Source organism: Pteropus alecto, unplaced genomic scaffold, assembly GCF_000325575.1.
Source record: "Pteropus alecto unplaced genomic scaffold, ASM32557v1 scaffold8, whole genome shotgun sequence".
NCBI classification, from domain to species: Eukaryota; Metazoa; Chordata; class Mammalia; order Chiroptera; family Pteropodidae; genus Pteropus; species Pteropus alecto.
The window spans coordinates 16,618,494-16,640,657 of NW_006494609.1; the positions used below are offsets into that span (position 1 = coordinate 16,618,494).

At 39.6% G+C, this 22,164-nt stretch overlaps 1 protein-coding gene across 2 annotated transcripts in view; it reads left to right on the forward strand.

The window, feature by feature from the left end:
• The window catches only part of UNC79 (unc-79 homolog, NALCN channel complex subunit), a 172,331-nt gene that overhangs the window by 145,150 nt on the left and 5,017 nt on the right, over positions 1-22,164 (forward strand). For both annotated transcript variants that reach the window (XM_025042103.1, XM_025042104.1), the window contains 6 exons: positions 5,234-5,311; positions 10,168-10,257; positions 12,312-12,487; positions 13,455-13,641; positions 15,055-15,252; positions 16,985-17,062. In XM_025042103.1, coding sequence (XP_024897871.1) covers positions 5,234-5,311; positions 10,168-10,257; positions 12,312-12,487; positions 13,455-13,641; positions 15,055-15,252; positions 16,985-17,062 — 807 coding nt within the window. The remainder of the gene's footprint in view (positions 1-5,233; positions 5,312-10,167; positions 10,258-12,311; positions 12,488-13,454; positions 13,642-15,054; positions 15,253-16,984; positions 17,063-22,164) is intronic.

Consider the following 22,164-nt stretch of genomic DNA (forward strand, 5'->3'; position numbering starts at 1 on the left):
ACCACATACCACTAATCCTTAAGACCGGAACTGAGTTTTCCTCAAAGCCTTGAGATTTAATAAAAAGTTGGTACACTTTCAATGGAGAATGGTCTTTGGTTGTCTCTGAAGAGTTCGCTGGGGCAGATTGCAGCATCTGAGAGCAGCGATTGCTGGAAAATGACGGGAGTGGACATTGGGCATAATGTAGTTGGGATGAAATGGCTCCCCTTGTATCAAGATGCTAAACAGCTCAAGAGGAAGACAGAAAGTATGTGTATTGCTGAGGAGAGGCAGACTTTGAATCTCTTCCAGGGCATTGCCGCTGGCCAGCCCTTGCTATTCACACATCAGCAGCAATACTGCTTTTGAAGACAAGTCACTTCGATACAACTGACCATAAAGATGAATGGGATCAGCATTGGTTTGGAGGAGAGGGCAGGTGAACCGGGCTTCGCGAAATAGCCCATGAGGGGTTTAAGGCTTGCAGGTTGACGGTGTCTAGAAGTCAGCTGCTTCTGATAAGTGTTTTTGGTAGGCGACCTGCCACCTCAAAACAGCCTAGGTTTCCAGGGCCCGAAGGTGCTTTCCTGTGGGCATCAGACAGCATTTCCTTAATTGTCCCCAGTCTCGAGCAGAGCGGACCTACAGGTGGATTTTCTGAGGGTCTAGCCTCCTGAGCTGTGACTGTAGCTAGGGGCTGGTTTTCTACGAAATACATTAGTCAAACATAATAAGCACTTGTCACAAGACAGCAAGAGAACACTGACAGTTTAAATCGCCCAGTGCTTAAGGAAGCCATGAAAACAGTGATTATTGCATCACAGCTAGGTGAATAAATAACAAAAACAAATTAGTTTGGGGAAGGAAAAAGGCAAAAAAATAGACTCTCCTGAATGTGTTTGTTCGGATTCTCATTTGCCATTTTAAATGAATACTATTTTTATCTTTTCAATGTATTTGTCATTGAATCATGAAGCTAAATTAAAAAATCAAGTTGTAAAATTATTTAAGTTGGGGAGATGTTTTGGAGACATTTTGAGATCATGCCCACAAGGAACAACTTCATAAATAACATCTCAACCTTCTCCAACAAAAAATGTTAAGCATCATGCCATTTTGAAGTAATATATCTTTGTTCTATAAACTCTCAGAATAAAACATTTTCATTACTGAGAGAAATACAATGAGGCATACTTAAAAAAAAATACTTTCTGTATCTGCCCTGTGGTTCCTGGTTGAGTCATGGAGACAAGTCCTCCATGGGGCCACTTACGGATGAGGGAGGAGCATCTTTTGTCTCTCGCTTCTTTCCGTAGAGTTTTCCAGTTCCTTTTTCTCTTGACCTTGACTGCCTGGATCTTCCAGGTGTTCTCTGGAGGATAGCAAAGGTGACAGCTTGTTCTCTGGTAGCTTCTCTTTGGCCAGAGAATCTAGCCTGGAGTCAGAGAAAAGTTTTTCCTCCCTTTTACTGATGGGATATGTCAGATCCTGGCTCCTGGAGCACCAGCTCACAGTATGGACAGATAATGTGTCTGGGGCAGATAGTGACCTCCTTCATAGACATCAGCAACCATCGTCTGAAGGCAGTGGAGGTGGCTTTAACTGAAAATGCAACTTGGAAACAGAAAAAGCAGGAACTGGAAAGAAAAACTCCCCGAGGGCTCCATCCTAAGCGAAAAGAGAGTCAGTTGCACAAACCTTGGATTTACCCATCATTCTTTCACTCCACAGGGCAGTAGAGTGTTTTCTCTACTACTTCTCGAATTGATAACTTAGTCGATAGATGGAGTTTATATTCTTCTCAGATGTAGCCCATACCTTTGTTGTTTACCAAATACTCCTTCAGTAGAGAGCCCCCTTAAAGGACAAGGGAACACTTGCCCAAGGAAGGTGGGGGTCACTGAAGTTCTAAACATTTCAAGGTCGTGACCAGTCTGCTTTTTAAAACTTAGAACTATTTCCTAGAGGCCTGGCGTCGTGGGACATCTCCCAGCCTGCTATAGTGGTTGTCCAGCCATGACTCCTGTTTCTGTTTTTATTTACATATAAAGTCAGGTGGCCTTAAACGTTCAAGTGGATTTTCATTTTTTCTTTTAAACAAAAAGAAGCGTGGAGACAAGAAGGATTTGCCAAATAGAAAAAAATTATGTATTCTTCAGATTCTGAATTGTTCACTGTCGGCATGGTTTTTTTGCCCTTTGAACAGAGGCTCCATCTTGTTTCAATTAAGATCTATTAACTTTCACTCACATTAGCTCTTCTGCTGGTCTGCTGTAGATATTTTCACGTAAGAAGTTATATTAAGTATTCTCAAGACGGATTAAAGCAGTTTTCATAATAGCGTGATAACTCATTAAAAACCACCATAAAGGCTAGATAAGCTCAAATTAAAAATAATTTTCTCAGCTCCTATTATGTGTAGAGTAATAATTCTGCCAATATGCATGTAACACTCCCACTGTGTGGGATATACCTGCATATTCAAGTGTGAGAAATCATGTGGGTGAAAGCTTTTCTTTTAAAGATAGGTTAGTTGTGGGCTGAAGGACAAAGAAATTGCAGGGGTAACACTGTTGTTTTTAATTTACAGTTACTATTGATGTGGAGTTATTAATATTAGTCCAGTTAGTAATAATCGGATCACTTTCTGGGATGAGAGGTGGAGACACTATTTTGAGTCTCATTTTGATAATAAATTATAATGACACATAATGGATATCGCCTATCTTTTGTATTCATGCAGGAGTGCATATTTCAGTGGAATATTTCTATCTGAAAGTATAGAATTCTTCCTTCTACAGCAGTCATCCTTTCCATCTCTGATTTTATTTATATCTTTATATTTTGAGCAGTTTTCTAAAATTTTAATGGAATCTTTCAGTTCCTGGTTGGCACCTATTGAAAATGAAGACAGAAAAGTTTAATAAGGCTTTAGTTGTACACATTATGTAAAATTACACTGGATTAAAGTGCATCGATTTAAAAAATAGTAGATGGTTTTAGAAGCTTATGTACTTTTATATTCTTTAATATACCAGACTTTCCACAGTACCTTCATAACTTTTAGGATGATTTTTGATTAATTCTGACCTCTAAGAGTCATTACAAATCAGACATGTGAATTCAGCCTCACTACGTGGCCGACAACCCATTTGCGTTATGCTACTTTGCTGAGTATGGTAGATGAGAAAAAAAAAAGATAGAGACATTTGAAGTTTGGCTCCTTTACAAATCTTCTCTTGCCGTCAAGGGCACAGCCAGGCTGGGTAAGCGTGCTTGAAGGGGCTGAGGTCTTCGGTCCACCTCTGAGCAGCCCCCTCCCTGTGCTCCCCTTCCCTCACACTCAGATGTAGTGTTACTGTCCCGTTTGGCCTCTCTTAGCTGTGCAGTCTCTCATTTCGGTTGTAAAGAAATTGATGAAAATGTTGGTGTCCTGACAGAGGTTTTGGAACTTAGTCATAAGTAGTCCATCTTAGATGGCAGACGTAGATAGCTTTTGAAAATACATCTGACGGGGAAAGCATGCAGTGTCTGCCAGGAAGTTGGAAGCGTTTCTTCTTTTCGCCGTGTACTTCTATTGCATTTTTTACTCCTAGGTTTTAGCCAAAGCTCTAGGCTTTACTTTTTCTTTTTTAAAATCCTGATTTATTTACGTTTTCTCGTATTAGAAATAAGCCCAAGTTAGGAGAGCAGACATAAGCATTCCTGAATAAAGTAATGGAAAATTTTAGGTCTTCTCTTTGTTACTAGCTCGCACTTTCTTTGCCAGATTCAGAGTTCATGGCCAAATAGATTCTTCAGCTTTCTGTAACTATTTGAAGCGAACGGAAATGAAAGAATGTGAGCATGGAGATATGTGTCCACTCCTGCCATGTGGCTTTCAGAGCCAGCTCTGCTTGCTGTCCTCCCACCCCCTGCTCAGCCACCTGTACGGAAATACCTTTAATGGAGGACCACACTTGAAGACCAGCCAGTGGCCTTGAATTAGAAGTCTCAGGGCTCTGTGCCCTCAGAAGGCCTTTGGCTTAGAGCTCTGCGTTGTTAGCCAGAACCTGCTGCTTATTAATAATGCTTTGATTCTGACCCCTGATTAGCCTTCGCTATGCTGGTTTCTGTTCCTTTTCAGGCCTCCTTGAGATTTTCTCTATGCTCTGAACTCATATTAATTCCCTCCAGTTTGACAGGATGGAGACTGTCTAGCTGAATTCATCTTGTTGTCTTGACCTACGTAACTTTTCTGTGCTCGTCCAGAGTGAGAGTGAAATGAATTAGAAGAAAGAGCTGTCAATATCAAAGCTTCCTTCAGGGCCTCTGAACTCTGCCTAGCAGCAGTGTTGGATCCCAGAGTGGTTGGGGCCACTGGTCAGGGGCCAGGAAAGAGAAATTAATCAGGAAATAATTGCTCATAGCAAACTCTACAGACTTCATGTTTAAATTTTCCCCTAAAACCATTAATAAATAGTTGGATGTTGAATCAAGTGGAAAACACCTGTAAAAATCTGTAAAGAAAGTTAAATTGTAATCTAGCAAATCAGTCTATTCTCATCATGATCTCAAGTCATAATTGATTAATCGATTCATTTCACAAACTCCTCTGAACCCCTCTGAGAATTTAGGCACGAAGCTAGTGCTGGGGGTGAGGTGCATTGGGTCTGTGCTTTCAAAGAGCTTGTAGCGGGTTAAGAAGGAGACTCTGTAGCTCATTGCAATCTAATGTCGTGACCGTTACAGTGGACGTGTGTGAAAAGTCCTGTGGGGACACAGCAGGAGTCGGGGTCATTATCAGCACAAATGGGAGAAGGAAGACCAGACACTGTGGGGCCTTGGCAGGGAATACTCACTCTGTGGTTGATTTGTTTTTCTCTTTTTATTCTAAATGTATGAAATAATGATAGAAGTCCAGGAAAATCTGTGAGAATTCGGGAACTGTCAAGAAGTGCTAAAGCATAAATGGAATAACTTCAGAATGAATCTGACAAGGCTGACATCCTTCCTTTCTTCCTTGATCAGATACACCATTTCAGTGCCACTTAGCTGTCTGGGTGTAGTAAGAATCTGTGTGTTCATTTAAGTATTATGATTTTGAATTTCTGATAGGAATGAACTGTCATGATTAGCAAGTACCATAAATCTAGGGCAGATTGTCATGAAAGTAAACACTAATGAATTTGAGCCATGTTAATAAAATTATAAACTACTTATTACTGTCCAAGTGCTCTTAAAAATAATTATCCTTTCAATTTCTTATTAGTTTATTTGTGCAGATGCTGGAACCAAACTAGCTGAGTCAACCATCCTGAGCAAGCAGATGATCGCCTCTGTGCCTGGAGTAAGTCCTCACCGAATTAATTGTCTGCATTTTATATTTCTTCTCATTTCCTCATCTAGCAAAGAGGTATTTTTGGCCTGTGTCCTGGTTCACTTTGGTAGAATAAACATTATAAAATTGAAAACATATCAGCATCTTTTTAAAAAAGAGCACTAGTGAAAATTTAAATTAATCCCAGCCCCTGGAAACTTTCTATTCCAGGAACCATGAGCAAAATTGAAGCAGCAAATAAAGAAGAGGAAAGAAATGACCAAATATACAGAATAGATTTGATTAAAGTTCATTTTTTCCAGAATCCATTTTCTTATATTGGCTCCTATTAACCAATTTGATTTAACTACAGGAAGAAATAAGAATTGTAATATTATCGTTTTCCTTTATAATATTTCCTCTGAAAATTAAAAAATTTCCATTATTATCAACTAGTGAACTATTTGGTAAAATATGTTAAGGTTCTCGTTGACAGGGTTGAAGATGACAAACCACAATTACTTTTTTGTTGCTGTTGTTCTAAATCTTTTTTTTTTTTTTTTTAGTTTAAAGTATACAGTACATTAGTTAGATATCTGTATAGTTTATAAAACGATCCCCCTAATTGCTCCTTCCCTCCTCTGGTTTGGCATTTAGCCAATATATTAATGCTGACTGCCACAGTACTTATTGATAGCAATTTTCCTGCAGCAAACTCAGAAACTTTAGAGATTTGTTAATTGAACTCTGGTTTGGCATTTAGCCATATATTAATGCTGACTACCACAGTTACTTATTGATAGCAATTTTCCTGTAGCAAACTCAGAAACTTTAGAGATTTGTTAATTGAAAACAATGATTTAAATTGTCATTAGAAAAAAAATTAATAAAGAAAAAGGATCACCTATAATTCATCTGCCTTACAACGAGAACTCTATTATTATAGAATACTTTTTCATGTTTTGATCTATTCAGTATCCTAATGAGCTTATTCCTATATTATTGGAAATTTATATACTTTCCGATTTCTTTGCTAGTATATACATATTCCTACAAAGATCATCTTCACCTTTGTTTTGGATTATATCCTTGGGATAAATTCCTTAGTCAAAGAGTAAGAATATCTTAATGGTATGTATTTTCATATTGTTTTGCAAAAGACTTTGATTAATTTACACTTGCAAGTATACCAATTTTACCCAAAACACTAAACATTTTTTAAAATACTGTTTATTTTTTTGACGTGGAGAAGTTTAATGAGAGAAAAAAAATAAATCATTTAACAGAGAGATAATTTTACTGTTGATATATTAATGTATTTTCTTTCTCTTTTTCTATGTATATTTGTTTTAACATAGCTGAGACCATAATATAAGTGCTGCTTTGGCTTCATATGTTATAAGCATTTTTCCCAAAGTTTAATGGCTGTAGAGTTTTACCTCATGTTGATGTATCATAGAACAGTGGTTAAAAATGTGGGGTCTAGATTCCCACCAGAGAATGAGTCTGCCATTTAATAGCTGTGTAATCAGGAAAGTTATTTAATCTTTATTCTTTGATTTGTATTATCTGTGGAATGGGCTAGAACAGGGCCCAAGGATTGAATGAGAAGATGCATGTAGAACATATTAGCATGGTGCCAGGGGAAGTGCTGAGTAAACATTGTTAAAAATAATATTAGCAAACGTTAATTATTCGTGGGTATTTTAGTTATTTTCAGTATTCTTCAATTATAAGTAATACATGATAAACATCTTTGTGCTTAAGTCTTTGTCCATATTTTAGACTATTTCTTTATAATAGATTTCCGGGAGTAGAATTACTAAGCTATATATTTTTTCAGAGTTCTTAATAATAGTTTGGGTAATGTAAGGTGCTGTGAAACAAAATGCCAGTTCTCAGCAACAACACACAAAGTTATTGTTTGCTCAGTTTAGAAGGGTATCTTGGAAAGTCAAGGGAGGAATACTTCCATATGCATCCGGTTCCTTCAGTCACGTGCAGTCCTCTGTAATCAGATGGTGGTTGGGGAAAGAGAAGAGAATACGGTACATGGAGGGTCTTCCTGGGCCAGGTCTAAATGCGATGCGTATTTCTTCTATTCGTGTTCCGTTGGCTAGAACTCAGTCACACGACCACACCTAACTGTCATGGTTTTGCTTCGTGCTAGGGAAGAAGAGAAGTGGCTCCGTGAGCAGCTAGCCAGCCTCAGCTGCACTCACTGGCTTTCTCGTTGTTTAAGTCTTTCAAACTCAGTACCTATGCAATAGCTAACAAGTTGTATCCTTAATATATAAAAAGTTTATTGAAATCAACAAGTAAAAGGCAAACATTTCAATAACAACAAAAAAGCAAAAACTGTTTCAGGATCCACATATAGAACCCTTTCCAATGACCAATACACCATTCGAAATATACCTTTTACCCTCACTAGCCATCAGTGAACTGTAAATTAATACAAAATATTAGAATATTAAAAAATATAAAAAGCAAAATCAACCAGCAAATCAGTAAGTTTTTCTTAATGAATAAACTTGTTAATGATGAAGTGAGACAAACATTCTTATAAACTACTGTGGTAGTGAAAGATGGTTCTACCTTGCTGAAGAACAGTTTGACAATTTACTTCTGTGAATATATATTCAAGAGAATAATTAAATGTGGACATAAGGAACTATAGACAGATATATTTATTATAGTAGCATTTCAAATAGCAAAAATATGGAAACAAAATTAATGGCCAACATTAAGATTTTGTTTAAGCAAAATAAGGTGTCTCTGTAAGATAGATTATTAATTATGTGCATACCAAGTTGAGTTTTCAGATAATATTTAATTAATTAGAAAATGCTTATGATGGATTTAATTTAAAAGCAGGTTAGAAAAAAACCCAGTCTTATAAAATTGTATGCATATATGTATATTATATGCATTCAAAAAAATTTAGAAAGAAGTATTAACAGTGGCTCACAGGTGAAGGATAGGAATTAGGATTATGGTGGTTTTTCTTTTTTATTAATTTGTATTTTCTAAGTTTCCTACATTGAACATGTTACTTTTGTAATCTAAGTAATTTAATTTTAAAATAAGACATAAGTTTTGAGGAAGAATTAGCTATTCACTTCAATTCATGTTTTTGAGTTCAGAGTAAATTTTCAACCTTTACCATCAGTTTTCCTATTGAAATAAATATAAGCCTCCTGAAACAAGTGGAGCTTGACTCTTTTTCTTTTTTTTAAATAATACAACTAAAGTTTGTTGCATACAAAACACATACTTGTGTTTTGCAGAATAAAAAAAGGGAGGGGATTGGAAATTATATGCTCCGTTTTACAAGTATCGATGGCTCCCTAAGACTATCCTGACTATAAAGTATATTTTAAGGCTTTTATTAAATGAGTTGCTGTCTCTAGAGCAAAAGGAACTGGGTGATAATAAATTCTTTGCTCTTGTTTTTTTTTTTGTAATTTAAACTTAAAAGACAGATATTGAATAATATGCCTAGTAATTATTTTCTGTGACATTTGCCTACTTGAAATGCTATAAAATATTGCCCGTGAAAGAAACAAATCCCTTTCAAGAAATGCAGGAACAGAGTTTATGCTCCTATTTGCATGACATGTGAAAGGTCAGAGAAAATGGAATAAATCGGGGCGAAATCCTTTCTTGCACTAAAGGATTAATATTCCAAAAGCAGGAACACAATAACCTTTTATAATTCCTTCACTCGATTTAAATTAAAAGAAGAAAACCTTAGAACATATGAAATGCTTGGAAAACGCTCTGACAGAACCGCCAGTGACCTTATTTTACTGTTTGTTGTCCCGTCAGAGGAACTGACAGGCGTAACCTTCTAGAAGAGATAAAAGGTGATGTAGTTCAGTGCTGTGCAGATTTACATGAATATGGGAAAAGGATTTCTGACTGGGTGAGCTAGTTAAGTATATAATGTTCCAGATTTTCCTAAAGAAAGCTAAGAAAAGCTTTGGCATAGTATTCAGATGGCTTCAAAGATGGCCTGCTTTTGATCCCCATTACACCCAGCCTGACGTGTGGCTTCTCTCATGTGGCTTTGATGTAGCAGCCTGTCTGCTCCTTTTCCTTTTCTTTGCCTATAATCCTAAATTCACTGCATTGCCCCAAGAGAGCAGGCTTATGCCATTTAATAACCAGAAGCACAAGTATGCCCTCTTCTCCTTTAAGACTTCCCAAACATACTGCTAGTATCGGGGGAAGATGACCACCTCATTTCTTTCATTATCCCTGGCAACAATGCAACAGTAATGCATTTATCTATTTAATAGTGTATCAACTATGTAGAAGAGTTAAGCTGTAAGCGATTTGACCTGAATATAATTTTCTGACTCTTTCGGCAAACATGATATTCGTTTGTATAGTTTGTTTTTTTTTTTTTTTAATAGAGAAAGAATCAAGATGCTGGAGGTAGAATTTGGCCACACGTATTTTATGTGTTCCTAAGACTCCCTAGAGTGTAAAGTGTTACACTTTAGGGTGACATTTAAGGTGATTCATGTCACCCAGACTGATACTAATGGCTTTACACAGGCTAAATCTCTGTATACCGACCAGTTTACAAACAATCAGACAAAAACCATTTAAATCACCCAGTGGAGAAACCCGGCCTCCCGCAGGCCGTCGCTGTTTCTTTGCTCTCCACTGCAAACCTTTCGTCAACTTTCGTCCCAGCTGTGGGCAGACAGACAATCACAGACTATGCTGAGAGTAATGCAGTGAGTCAGAAATCCAGAAACTGAAAGAGCTCATTAGCAAACAGCGTGAAATCAGAGCGAGACAATCACGGCAGTCAGGGCAAAATCGAAGGCCGTGACTCAGAGGGCGCAGCCAGCGGTGTCCTTGTGTTTCAGTGCGGGACAGCGGCCATGGAGTGCATGCGGCAGTACATCAGCGAGGTGCTGGATTTCATGGCGGACATGCACACGCTGACCAAGCTGAAGGTAAGAGCGCTTACGTCTGCTCATCTCAGCTTAGCGAAGCACACACAGACGTTGTTAGGGGCTTAAGCAGACCCGATGGGGATCCGACTGTTGCCTGGAGAGGCAGCTGTGGCGCCACCGAATGAGCGCATGGCTGGGGAGTCTGCAGAACTGAGATCCGCCTGCACAAAGAGGGAAAGGAGATCTGCGCGCCATCCGCGGTGTGCGGAGCTTTCCTTTTGCTGCGTAATGGGTTCTTGCGATGCCCCCATTGAGGTGTTACCCCGTTTTACACATGTGGAAACCGAAACCCGAGGTGGCGCAGTAATTTGCTCAAGGTCACAAAACTGATAGTGATGAAGGCCGACTTGACCTAGGACTGTGGTAACTCCCGAACCCCTCTTCACTGTGCCACACACAGAGCCTTGTGCAACTACTCAGAGCCTCAGTTTCCTCACTTGCAAAACGAGCCTCATAATATCTACCCTTGCCAACTGTTAAAAGGTTCGATGTAAAATAATGCACGTGAAGAGGCTTTCGTAAACTGTAACATTATACAAACATAAGGCATTATGGTTTTTCTCTGGATTGAACCTACCTTCTTCAAGGAAATAATAAAAGACAAAGGGTAGCACAGACTTTAATTTACACATGGGCAAAACCCCAGTGAAGTTGTTGAGCTTATTGATGGTTTCGCGGGGTAGAATAAATTGCTGATGCAAGTCAACTTGCCTGCGGTGAGTCAGCTAGGGAGCTAAAAGATTGATAGTCTGAGAGCTTTCAGGAAGGCCCCGGACAGAGGGCAGAACATGGCCCAACGAGCCGCCAGATTGCAGTCTGGCACTACGTTATTCCTTTTTGATAAACAGGATGTAGTCATACCAGAAGTTCGTCAGCTAAAAATATAGTCCCTTTTTTTACCCATCTTAGTTACCAGACTCTGCTCAGAGTGATGATCCCAGAATTTCTTGGGGGTAGTGATGGATTTGGAAATGCTAGGTGGAAAGTAGAATCAAAATTTAAACTGATGATTTCTCACACTATCCAAACCCAGTCATTTCCAAGGAAGCTCCCCTAGTGTTTGATCGTACACTGGTTGCTGGTTACTGAATCTGGTTGCCTACACTCAAATGACTTTGATGTACAAAGAAGAGGGAACGGTTGTTACCTAAACATTTTTAGTTCGTTTTGTATAGCCACTTTCAAAATACAGAGAAAAATAATGATCAAAAAGTTGGGGATATAACCCACTCCTCTGATTTTACATAGGATTAGCAAACAGATGAGAAAGGTCAAATGGCAAGTGGCTTATCTAGGTCCATGTGACTCACTGAGACAGAACTGGGTCTAGAACTCAGGTTTCAACTCCCAATTCAGTGCTCTTTCCACTAACTAAGCTATGTTAAGCAAAGACATTTTTCTAAGTTAATTCAACAAACATGTATTAAGCGACTGCAATGTAGCTGGCACTCTTCTAAGCAGTTAGGGATGCAGTAAGGAACAAAAACAGAGTAGCTGCCCTCATTTCGTTTATAGTCTGGTAGTAGAGGCCAAGTTTAATGAAAATTTCATCCAAACTAAAGTAAAATTGCGATTTTAACGATTGCTGTGAAGAAGGGTAGACGATGGCATGAGAGTTTCTAACAGGATGGTATGACCTAGCCAGGGAGGTCAGGGAAGGCTTCTTGGAGGAGGTGATACTTGAGCTAAAATCCAAACAATGAATAGCAATTAATTAGGTAAAGAAAGGCAGGAACAGTATTTCAGGCAGAGAAAAGCATGAGCAAAGGCCAGTGATGGGAGAGACCCAGTATACCTGGGGTCACAAGGACGAAGGGGTAAGATACGGAGGTCAGCAGTAGCTGGATCATTCCAGGATTTTTAGGCTATGCCAAGGAATTTCTTTTTTCTTTTATTCTAAGAACAGTGGGAAGCCACTGAAGAAGTTTCACTGGATTGTATGCTTGGGAATGGTGAGAGAAGGTGTGGCAATGACGACCTGATCTTTTCAAAGTGTGGCCTGGAGTGTCTCCAGGTACTCTGCCAAAGTCACAAAACACCGTTTGGTTTTGCAGAGCCACATGAAGACGTGTTCCCAGCCTCTGCATGAAGATACCTTTGGTGGACATCTCAAAGTTGGGTTGGCGCAGATCGCTGCCATGGAGATCTCCCGGGGCAACCACAGAGATAACAAAGCTGTGATTCGCTATCTGCCTTGGCTCTATCATCCCCCTTCTGCAATGCAACAGGGGTAAGACCCTTATTATTCCAGCAATGAGGGTAAATAAAGGCAGGAAACACCCTGAGATCCCTGGGGCTCAGTGAGAGCTAACGAACGCACCGAAGATTTATGGGAGTGGAGTATGATTGGTTGGGAAGATGGAAATTGAAACCCATCTCCATTCTTCCTTGGGGACCCAGCAGCATTTCTGAGCGTGTGCACTTCATGACATGCTGCCAATTAAAGAAATTTGTCCTCATACAAAAACTTCAGACGTTCTGATGGATGATGAAAACTTGGAGCTTAAAACTACCACTTTAACTCTTAATTTCAACTCATTAAATATATCGATAGGTATTTACTGCACACTTACATAAGCATTGCCTTCAAGGAGCTTCGATTGTAGCTGGAACAAAATCTGTGAGATGAAATAGAGTGCCAGGAGGTGTGAGCCCTTGATCCTGCTTGTAAGGGAGGCAAAGAGGAGAGGTGCCCGTGGGTAGTTTATTTGGGAGCTCAGAGCGGGCTCAAGCCTGCCATTTTGCATGGTTAGCTTCCTGGCTAGTGGAAAGGTTTGGAGTGGGGGGAGGGGAGGGCAGGAGGAGAAAATTATTGGAGAGCAGGAAAATGGGTGGTTGTATGTTAGATCTATCTCTTCCTCTATTCCCTCCTCTCAAGTGGGGATGTCATACTTTCTAATGAGAGGAAAGGGAAGAGTTTAGAAAGAGAAGCTAGCGAGAAAGGCAGCCAGGTTTGTGGAAAAATGGTATTTAATTCTGTGTCACTAAAGGCTGCTCTTTGCTCAAGAAGCTGATCCCGCAATAGGGTGGGAAACAAGAAAAACAGATTATTTTGTTGGCACTCTGCCACCTTGGTATTTTATTTTATTAATTGTCTACAAGACTATACTCTTAATCCCTTCCATCTATAAGCCTTTGTTGAGCCCCCAACGAAACGGAGAACATAAAGTCCTCTTTAACCCTTCCTTCTCTGACAGACCTAAAGAATTCATCGAGTGCGTCTCCCACATCCGTCTTTTGTCCTGGCTGCTTCTCGGGTCCCTCACTCACAATGCAGTGTGTCCAAATGCCTCCTCTCCGTGCCTGCCCATACCTCTGGATGCAGGTTCCCATATTGCAGACCATCTTATTGTCATCTTGATTGGATTTCCAGAGCAATCAAAGGTAAGTGATTTCTGCAAGCCGAAGACCATATGCATTGAAATTGCTAATAGAAACCCTTATCAGCCAATTATGTTTCTTCTGAGAAGAAAATGCATCTTATCACTGGCCCTCCTGTGGATGTTTGGAAAGCAACTTTGTGCTAATGCCTTATTTAAAGTTGTTTAAATTCCCAGACTATCTTTTCTTCCCCTAAATTGTTTTTTTTTGGTTTACTTCGATGAAGATAGATGATGGAGGCAAGGAAGAGTTAGCTTCCTAGGCATTTTTGTCTCCAAATAATGAAGAGAAATAAGAGGTTAGAAATATAATAAAAATTCTTTGATCAGTTTTTAGAACCAGATATGCAGCGGGAGAAAATTTATGCCCTATCTAATTCTTTGCACACTATATTTTCAACTCAAATCTCTAGGGATATTTGAAGATGCACAATGAAAATAAGAAGGCCAGTCGGGGGCTTACCGAAGTGCACATTAGAATCACCTATGTAGGGAACTTCATAAATTGTAGAGACAGATGACAGGCTTGAGAGAGTAAAGCAAACCCAAGGCAGGCATCAATCACGAGCCGGTACAAGCAAACCAGACGTGCTGGTACTAATTAGCTACGAGGAGCCAAGGACCCTTCACAGAGCTTAGGCGAATCCTGGGAGGTCGTGGTGGGCTTGGGCCAGGACAGGCCGGCTCTGTGGTAGAGTAGAGCACCCATCCAAATGACCTGGGTGATGTTTGCATGAGGTATTAGGCTGTCAGTTTCTGATATTTCAACTCAGATCTGTGATGGTACTTTGTTCATTTTGTGACCTTGAAAAAGTTAAGTTTTTTTAATCTATAAAACAGACGAGGGGACGGTTTGAGAATTGTGGAGGTGATCTATGACACGTCTGCAGCACAGTGCCCGGGACACTGTTGGTGCTCACTCAGCCACTGCTTACCTCTAGTGGGAATACTATCTTTGCTGTTGCTGCTGCTGCTGCTTCTACTAGTAGTAGTACGACTATTAAATGCCGGGCAGTGTGTTCGTGTATATAATGGCCCCATTTACTCCTAACTACAGCTCTCTGATGGGGCGCTGTTATCTCCCTGTTACAGACAAGGACACGCCCTAACGTGGTAGAATGATTATTCTTCCTCACCTAGTTCAGGGATGGGAATATCAGTTTCGCTAAAGGGCAAGGGGGCGGGTGGCTTTCTTCTGCAAACTAAGGTGGCTCCTCTTTGGAAAGATGCTTTGTCCTCTGAGCACACTCCCACTGACGAGTAAAGAGCAGCTCGTCTTAAGGCGATGAATCACGAGTGTGTACCTGGGCGCCGCCTCCTTCGGCCTGGGATCACTCGGAGGGACCGCTCTCTGGCTTCTGCGCGGAAGGCCGGGGCCCACCAGAGGGTAACGCCTCTTCCTTTCGTTCTTCTTCAGACGTCCGTGCTGCACATGTGTTCGCTCTTCCACGCATTTATCTTTGCTCAGCTCTGGACGGTGTACTGCGAGCAAAGCGCTGTAGCTCCAAATGTCCAAAGTCAGAATGAATTCAGCTTCACAGCGATCCTGACCGCGCTGGAGTTTTGGAGCCGGGTGACACCCAGCATCCTTCAGCTGATGGCCCACAACAAAGTGGTGAGTTCACAAAAAAGTGTTCCCTCTTGGCTAGAATCTCGACACGTAGACTCACTCCCAGCCCTCACACGACCTGTCTTAAAGATCTCAGCCGTAGTGGTATCTAAACCGATGGGTGGATTTTTGTGTTATAAACTGGATGTTCTACCCACACGAAAACTTCCATGAAAAACAAAGCAAACAAGTCAATTCAGTAAAAACGATTTTTGTTTTCTCTGCCTACTACCAAAGAAAACGTATGAAACTTCTACCATTAAGGGCTGTTTTGCCGCAATAAATTCAGAGGGTTAGGAGGGAGATCCATATCATTTTTGGATTCCAAGGCAACTTGGAAAAACTCTAGCCAACCGTGGTGTTTAAGAGCAGACCAACTGAACACATGTGCTCATTTCACTCAGGCTCAAAACCTGAAAAGAACCCCACCTTTCTGAGTTGCCCGGGAGGCTCTAGGCTGCCCAGTCTTCACATCCAGTTCCATTTTGCTGTGGATGGCTCACCGAGAAAGGGGCAGCTCCAGACCTCACCAGAAACGTTTGCAGCGTGGTTAGCATGAGCCTGCTTCACTGAAGGTCGGAGGGTGTAGGAAGGAATTTACGGGGGAGCCCTTTGGTTCAGCTTACTGCTTTGGAGGAGGATTCTGAGCTGGGGAAGCAATAGCCGTTGTCTCAGTATGGGTCAAATTCATGTCTGTGAGGGACAAGGGACCCGGAAGAACACCATAACGATGGTCCCATCATGAGCAGAAACCCAGCACCGCACCGTCCACAAAAGGCGTTCCAGAAATGATTTTCGATTGACTATCAGTCCAAGAAATATTTTCTTATAGGTCTAATTGGAAAGGGGATTATACATTTCCTTTTAGTAAAACAGTTTCTTTTCTTCAGAGAAGCAGATGCTATAAGGTCATTCTGTATGGAGAGAGCTATTTAGTTCAATTTAAAAGGCATTTGTGTGAAAATTTTAGGGTGCACGAACAGTTCTGTCTGCTATGGAGATAATTACGTTTATTGGATCGTAGAGTCTTGGAGTTGAGCATTCTGTTCTGTTATTTTACAGACAATGAAATGGAAACCTCTAACTGAAGTAGGGATTCAAGGTTTCCTTCTATTTTCATTCGTTTTTTGATGTCGTTAATACCTCTCCTTCAAAGCTCTCTTGATATTCAGATGTTACAAATGAATTTTTTATAAATGATGTTATAAATGAATTTGAATTAATTTTATCCTGAAATTGAAGGTCCGGCCTTAGGAATTTCTGAATCTCTACTGCACTGTTGAACTCTCGTAAGCACGGTTACCTTGTTCCCTAAAGAACAAAGCCTCAAAGACAGGCATGCAAAAATATTAAACAGCCACTCCGGATGATGTAACTGTGCAGAAAGGATCAAGATGGAAAAAGGGACCTAAGCCCAAAGAGTTCTATAGCTGGAAATGAAGAAACAGAAGCCATTGATCCCCTGGTGTGAATCACCGTGCAGGATAGATTAGTGAGATCAGTACCCCAATTCTATGGGCAGCCCCGAGTTAGATGAGGAAGGCATGACAATTGCAAAACCTCTGGAGCTTTAAAAATTCAGTTTCCGGTTAATAGACATCACTCCATGTGGTCCTTTCTGGTCATCGTGCAGACAGACCTAATGGGCACGGGGCGTGGGTTCTCTGCGGCTGCAGACTGGTTTGCGTAGTTTCCATATTACTGGGAGTGGAATTGATTTTCATGTTTGTTGTTTCAGATGGTAGAAATGGTGTGTCTCCATGTGATTAGTTTAATGGAGGCATTGCAAGAATGCAATTCAACAATTTTTGTCAAGGTAGGAAAATCTTAAGATTTTTATAGACCGTTTCTTGCTGCTAAAATTAAATGTGGATTTATTTTGAATGTATCTTCTGAAGAGGAAAAGAAAAGTGGTTTAATTTTAATACCCAAAGTTGGGACTGGAGGATTCGGGCTCATATAGCAACCCTTATCAAATGGTTATGGTGTTATTTTTGCTGTTGCTCCGCTGCTGTGACAAACTCTACCTGGGTTAAATGTGTGGGACCATGATTACATGTAACACAAGCAATTACAATGTTACTGGGGACCATTGATCTGAAAATGACCCTATAGTAATATAAATTGGTTGGAGGTCACCAAGATATCCAGAAAACCAAGGAAAATCGTCTATGATCGTTTGACTTGGTCGCGGGTACTTTTCTCTAAGATAAATAGATTCAGTTTCTAATATTACTATGCTAAATTATTAGATAGCACATGAAAGGAATTTAAGCATTTGTCATCTATCCAGTGACATCAGAAACGTACTGCGGGATAAAAATATGAGAGTAAAGGAGAACTTGGTTTCTCGCTCACTTACCTTTCTATTTTCCCCTTTCCTGTTCCTTCCTGTCATTCCACCTCTTTGTCTCACCGATTCTCTGTTCTTTTTCCTCTTGCACCAGCCACTTCCTTCTTTCCCTTTCACTTCTGTGCTCCCTCGTCTCGGCCGCCATCACCCCCACCCCACCACAGAGGGCATCAGTTTGGAACCTTAGAAATTACTATGTTGCTCCTTGGTTGAATCCCTTCTTCAATAAAGGATGCTTTTCAAGTGAACTCACACAGCGCTAAAGAAAAGGGAGCCCTTTTGCAGGGGAAACTTGACTGTTGCCAGAACACTGCGAGGTAGTTGGTTCCAGTGGGGTAGATGTAGCTTATCCAGCTCAACAGTAGCACAAGTCAACACTGCGAGACAAACTACATGACTGATTCTTAGATGATCACACCTGATTTTATTTTTCACAACTTTATTAAAGTATAACTTACGTACAGTAAACTATACATATTTAAAGTGTACAGTTTGATAGAACTTGACAAATATTACCACAGTCAAGATTATGAACACATGTATTACCCGCTAAAGTTCTCTTGTTCCCATTTATAACCTTGCTATTCCACCACTCTCTGTACCTCTCCTCTTCATCCCCAAGCAACTCCTGATCTGCTTTCTATCACTCTAGGTTTGCATATTCTAGAATGTTCTATAAATGGTACAGTATGTACTTTTTTTTCTGCCTTTCACTCAGAATAATTATCTTGAGATTAACATCCATGTTGTATGTGTCAGTAGGTCATTTTATTTTTGGTTTCTGAGTAATATTTCATTGTATGGAATACCACCTTTTTTTTTATCCATTCATTAATTAATAGACATCTGAACTGTTTTCATTTTGGGACTATTACAAATAAGGCTGCTATGACTATTCATGTACCCGTCTTTGTGTAGACATATGCTTTCATAAATGTTAGATAAATAACTAGGAGGGAATAGCTAGGTCTTTGCTCTGAAAGCTACTTTGATATAAAGAAAAGCAGTCCAGTTTTCTTTTGACTAGTGTTAGCCTGGTATGTCTTTTCCCATTCTTTTACTTTTAATCTATTAGTATCTTTATATTTAAAGTGTATTTCTTATAGGCAGCTATAGTTCGGTGTTGGGTTTTTTTTAAAAGCTCACTCTGACAATCTTTTGCTTTTAATTGGAGTTTTTAAACCACTTTCATTTAATGTGTTTTGTGATATTGTTGGGGTTAAATCTACTATCTTGCTGTTTATTTTCTATATTTCTCATCTGTTCTTTGTCTCTCATTCCCTCTCTTTATGCTTTTTTTGGACCGAGTTTTTAATGATCAAAATTTGGATGGAATTTCCTCTTCTTTTTCTGGTTTCTTAAAATTGAAGCTGAGATTGTAAATTGGAGAACCTTCTTCTTTTCAATCAGCAGTGTTTAGTGCTCTAAATTTCCTAAGTACTGCTTGAGCTGCATTCTTCCATGTTTAGATATGTTCTCATTTCCATTCATTCTAAAATGCTTTCTAATGTCCATTAGGGTTTCTTCTTTGATTCAGGGGTTATTTAGAAGTGTGCTTTTTAATTCTATTATTGGTAAAATGTCTTAATTGTTGTTGTTTTAGTGGTTGATTTATAGTGTATAGTGTACATTTTTAACTTATCACAATCTACCTTCAAGTAATATAACACTTCATAAATAGTATAAGGACGTATAATAGTATACTTTCATTTCTCACCTCCCGGCTTTGTGCTGTTACTGTCATATACTTTATTCAACTATGTTATGTAACAAACCATATATTATTATTAAATGTCAACAGTCATCTCTTATAGAGATGAGAATTTTTAAAAATATTTATTTATATTTGCTATTATTGCCATGTTTATATTTGCCATTTTCAGTGTGTTTCATTTCTGTCATCTTCTTTCTGCCCAAAAGACTTTTTTTTTCCTTTTATTTTTTTTATCGATTCTCGTCCAGGTCTCCTGGTAATTAATTCCTATAGGTTTTGTGTGTCTGAGAATCTTACTTTTCCTTCATTTTGAAAAATACTTTTGCTGGGTATTGAATTCTAGGTTCAAATTTTTTTCCCTAGTACTTTAAAAATGTTGCTCCTCACATTGTTTCTGACCAGAAATCTGTATCATTCTTATTGTTTTTAATTCTGTCTGTGACATGTCTTTTTTTTCTTTGGCTTTTTTAAAGATTTTTCTCTTTACCATTGTTGTTAAGCAATTTGATAATGAAACACCTTGGTGTGGTTTTCTTCATGTTTCTTGTGCTTGGATTGGTTGAACTTCTTGGATCTGTCAATTTATAGTTTTCATTATAGTTGGAAATGTATCAGCCATTATTTCTTAAACTATTTTCTTCTATGCTTCTATTCAGCATATTCAATATTTCCTTTACTTTTTGACACTGTGGATTATAGTTATAATAACTTTTAATGTCCTTGTCTAGTAATTGTTATCTGTATCATTTTTCAGTCTTTTCCAATTGCTTGATTTTTCTTCTTATTTTGGGTCACATTTTCCTGCTTCTTTGCACAGCTGGTAATTTTTTACTGAATTCTTGACATTTTGAATTTGACATTTTTGGGGGCTGGATATTTTTTCATTCCTACAAATATTCTTGAGCCGTATTCTGTGGCATAGTTAAATTACTTAGAAACAGTCTTATCCTTTTGAGTCTTGCCTTTAAGCTTGCTAGGTGGGATCAAAGCAGCATTTTGTCTAGGGCTAATGTTTCTTCACTACTCAAGTGGTATCCTGAGTACTCTACTTAATGTTCTATTGTTTAGAAGATTTTTTTCACTTTAACTGGTGGAAACAGAGACTATTGCTGGCCCTATTTGACCACCAGGGATTTTCCCCTCTAATTTTTTTGAGTTGTTTTTTCTTCAGTCTTGGGTAGTTTTTCTCATGTGTGTGCACTGGTCACTCTTCAGCTCCAGACTCAAGGGGGACCCTTTACAGATCTCCAGAGTTTTCTCTCTCTTTGAGCAGCTTTCTCCTCTCTGGTACCCGGCCTTACCAACTCTACCCACGTTGGCCTCTCTGGACACCCGGCCCCACTTCCCTAATCCAGGAAGACGGCCAGGCTGTGCTACTGCCTGCAAACTCTCTCTAGGCAGTAGGTTAGACTAATTGTAGGGCTCACTTTGTTTGTTTCCTTCCTTGGTGACCACCGTCTGGCATTTCTGATGCTCAGTATCTGAAAACCATCATTTCATAGATTCCACCTGGAATTTTAGCTGTTTCAGGCAAGTGGGTAAATCCGGTCTTTGTTATTCCAGCTTTATTAAAGAGAGAGAGTTTCACAACTAATTTTAATTTTGAGGGCAGGTGCAAACATGGAGTGAAATGAAGACAGTCCATCCAAGCAGGACATCTTTCGTTTATCCTATTGCATAAACCAAAATAAGAGAGAATGGATTGCTTTTATTTGGTGAAAAGCAACCTATTTTCTCAAATGTCCTTTAGTTTTCCAGATTCTGTTTCGGAAAAGAAAAAAAAAAGCCTAACCAACTTTATTATAACATTACAGAGCCTAAAATAAATTACATCTAATTCTTACTGACAGCTTTGTAGGAACCACTAGCAAAAGGGAACTGAAATGGTTGTTATTCAGTAAGTGAAATTAGCATTCCTGAAATAGGATGACTGCTGGATTATATAATGCTATCAATAATCATGAGATTTAACCTGAAGCCTTTAGTCATGTGATTTGTAAATCACAAACCTGAAGGTCCCTTGTAGGTATATTTTTTAATCTTATGGTCAGATGTTACATCAGTGGAGAAATAATAAAAAACTCTGGTAAAACCAACCTCGCTATTCCCCTTGCTTGCCTCGTACAGGCCCTTAGCCCCAGTGACAGCATTGGGAAAGGCGTCCACCCAGGCTCAGAGTCCTCAGTGCTCCCTGGCCCCTACTCACCCTGGTCCCTCAGGATTCTTAACAGGAGGTTAGTCCAGGTATTTCTCAATATCAAGAGGCCCGTGGGCCTTCTTCCATATCAAATAGGTCAATAATCGGTAAAAGTCTGTAGATGTTAGGACTCTCAGCCTTGGTTCTTGATGTAAAGACATTTTTCCCCCATTCAGAAATGCCTAGATGAGCCAGCTCTGCCAAGAGCTGATAACACAGCCTTATCCCAGTTTCGCTCTTAGTGTTGACGGCAGGGGGAGGCAAAGAGAGGGTGTCATTCCCTGAGATTTTGAATTTTAGTCCAATTACATCTTCTGAGACACACTATGCTCCATTTCTAAATAACAGTATTTATGTCAGAGACTCAATATCAACTGACCGCAACATAAACACCATGTTGAGGAGTAAACATCACTGGAAGTCAAATTAGCAAATTACACACATCGGTAGAATGTTGAAAGCAGAGCGACAGTCAGATTCAGCCTTGGAAACAAAAAGCATAGATTGAAATGTAATTGATCACTTCACCGACTTGTTGTTTTTAACGTTTTGATGAATTCGATGAGACCGGCAGCCCACGGCCATGGCTAGGGGAGAGCGGGCGTTTGTACGCTGTCCCCGGCCCACAGGGTCCCTTCCTGGTTCTCCCCCTTA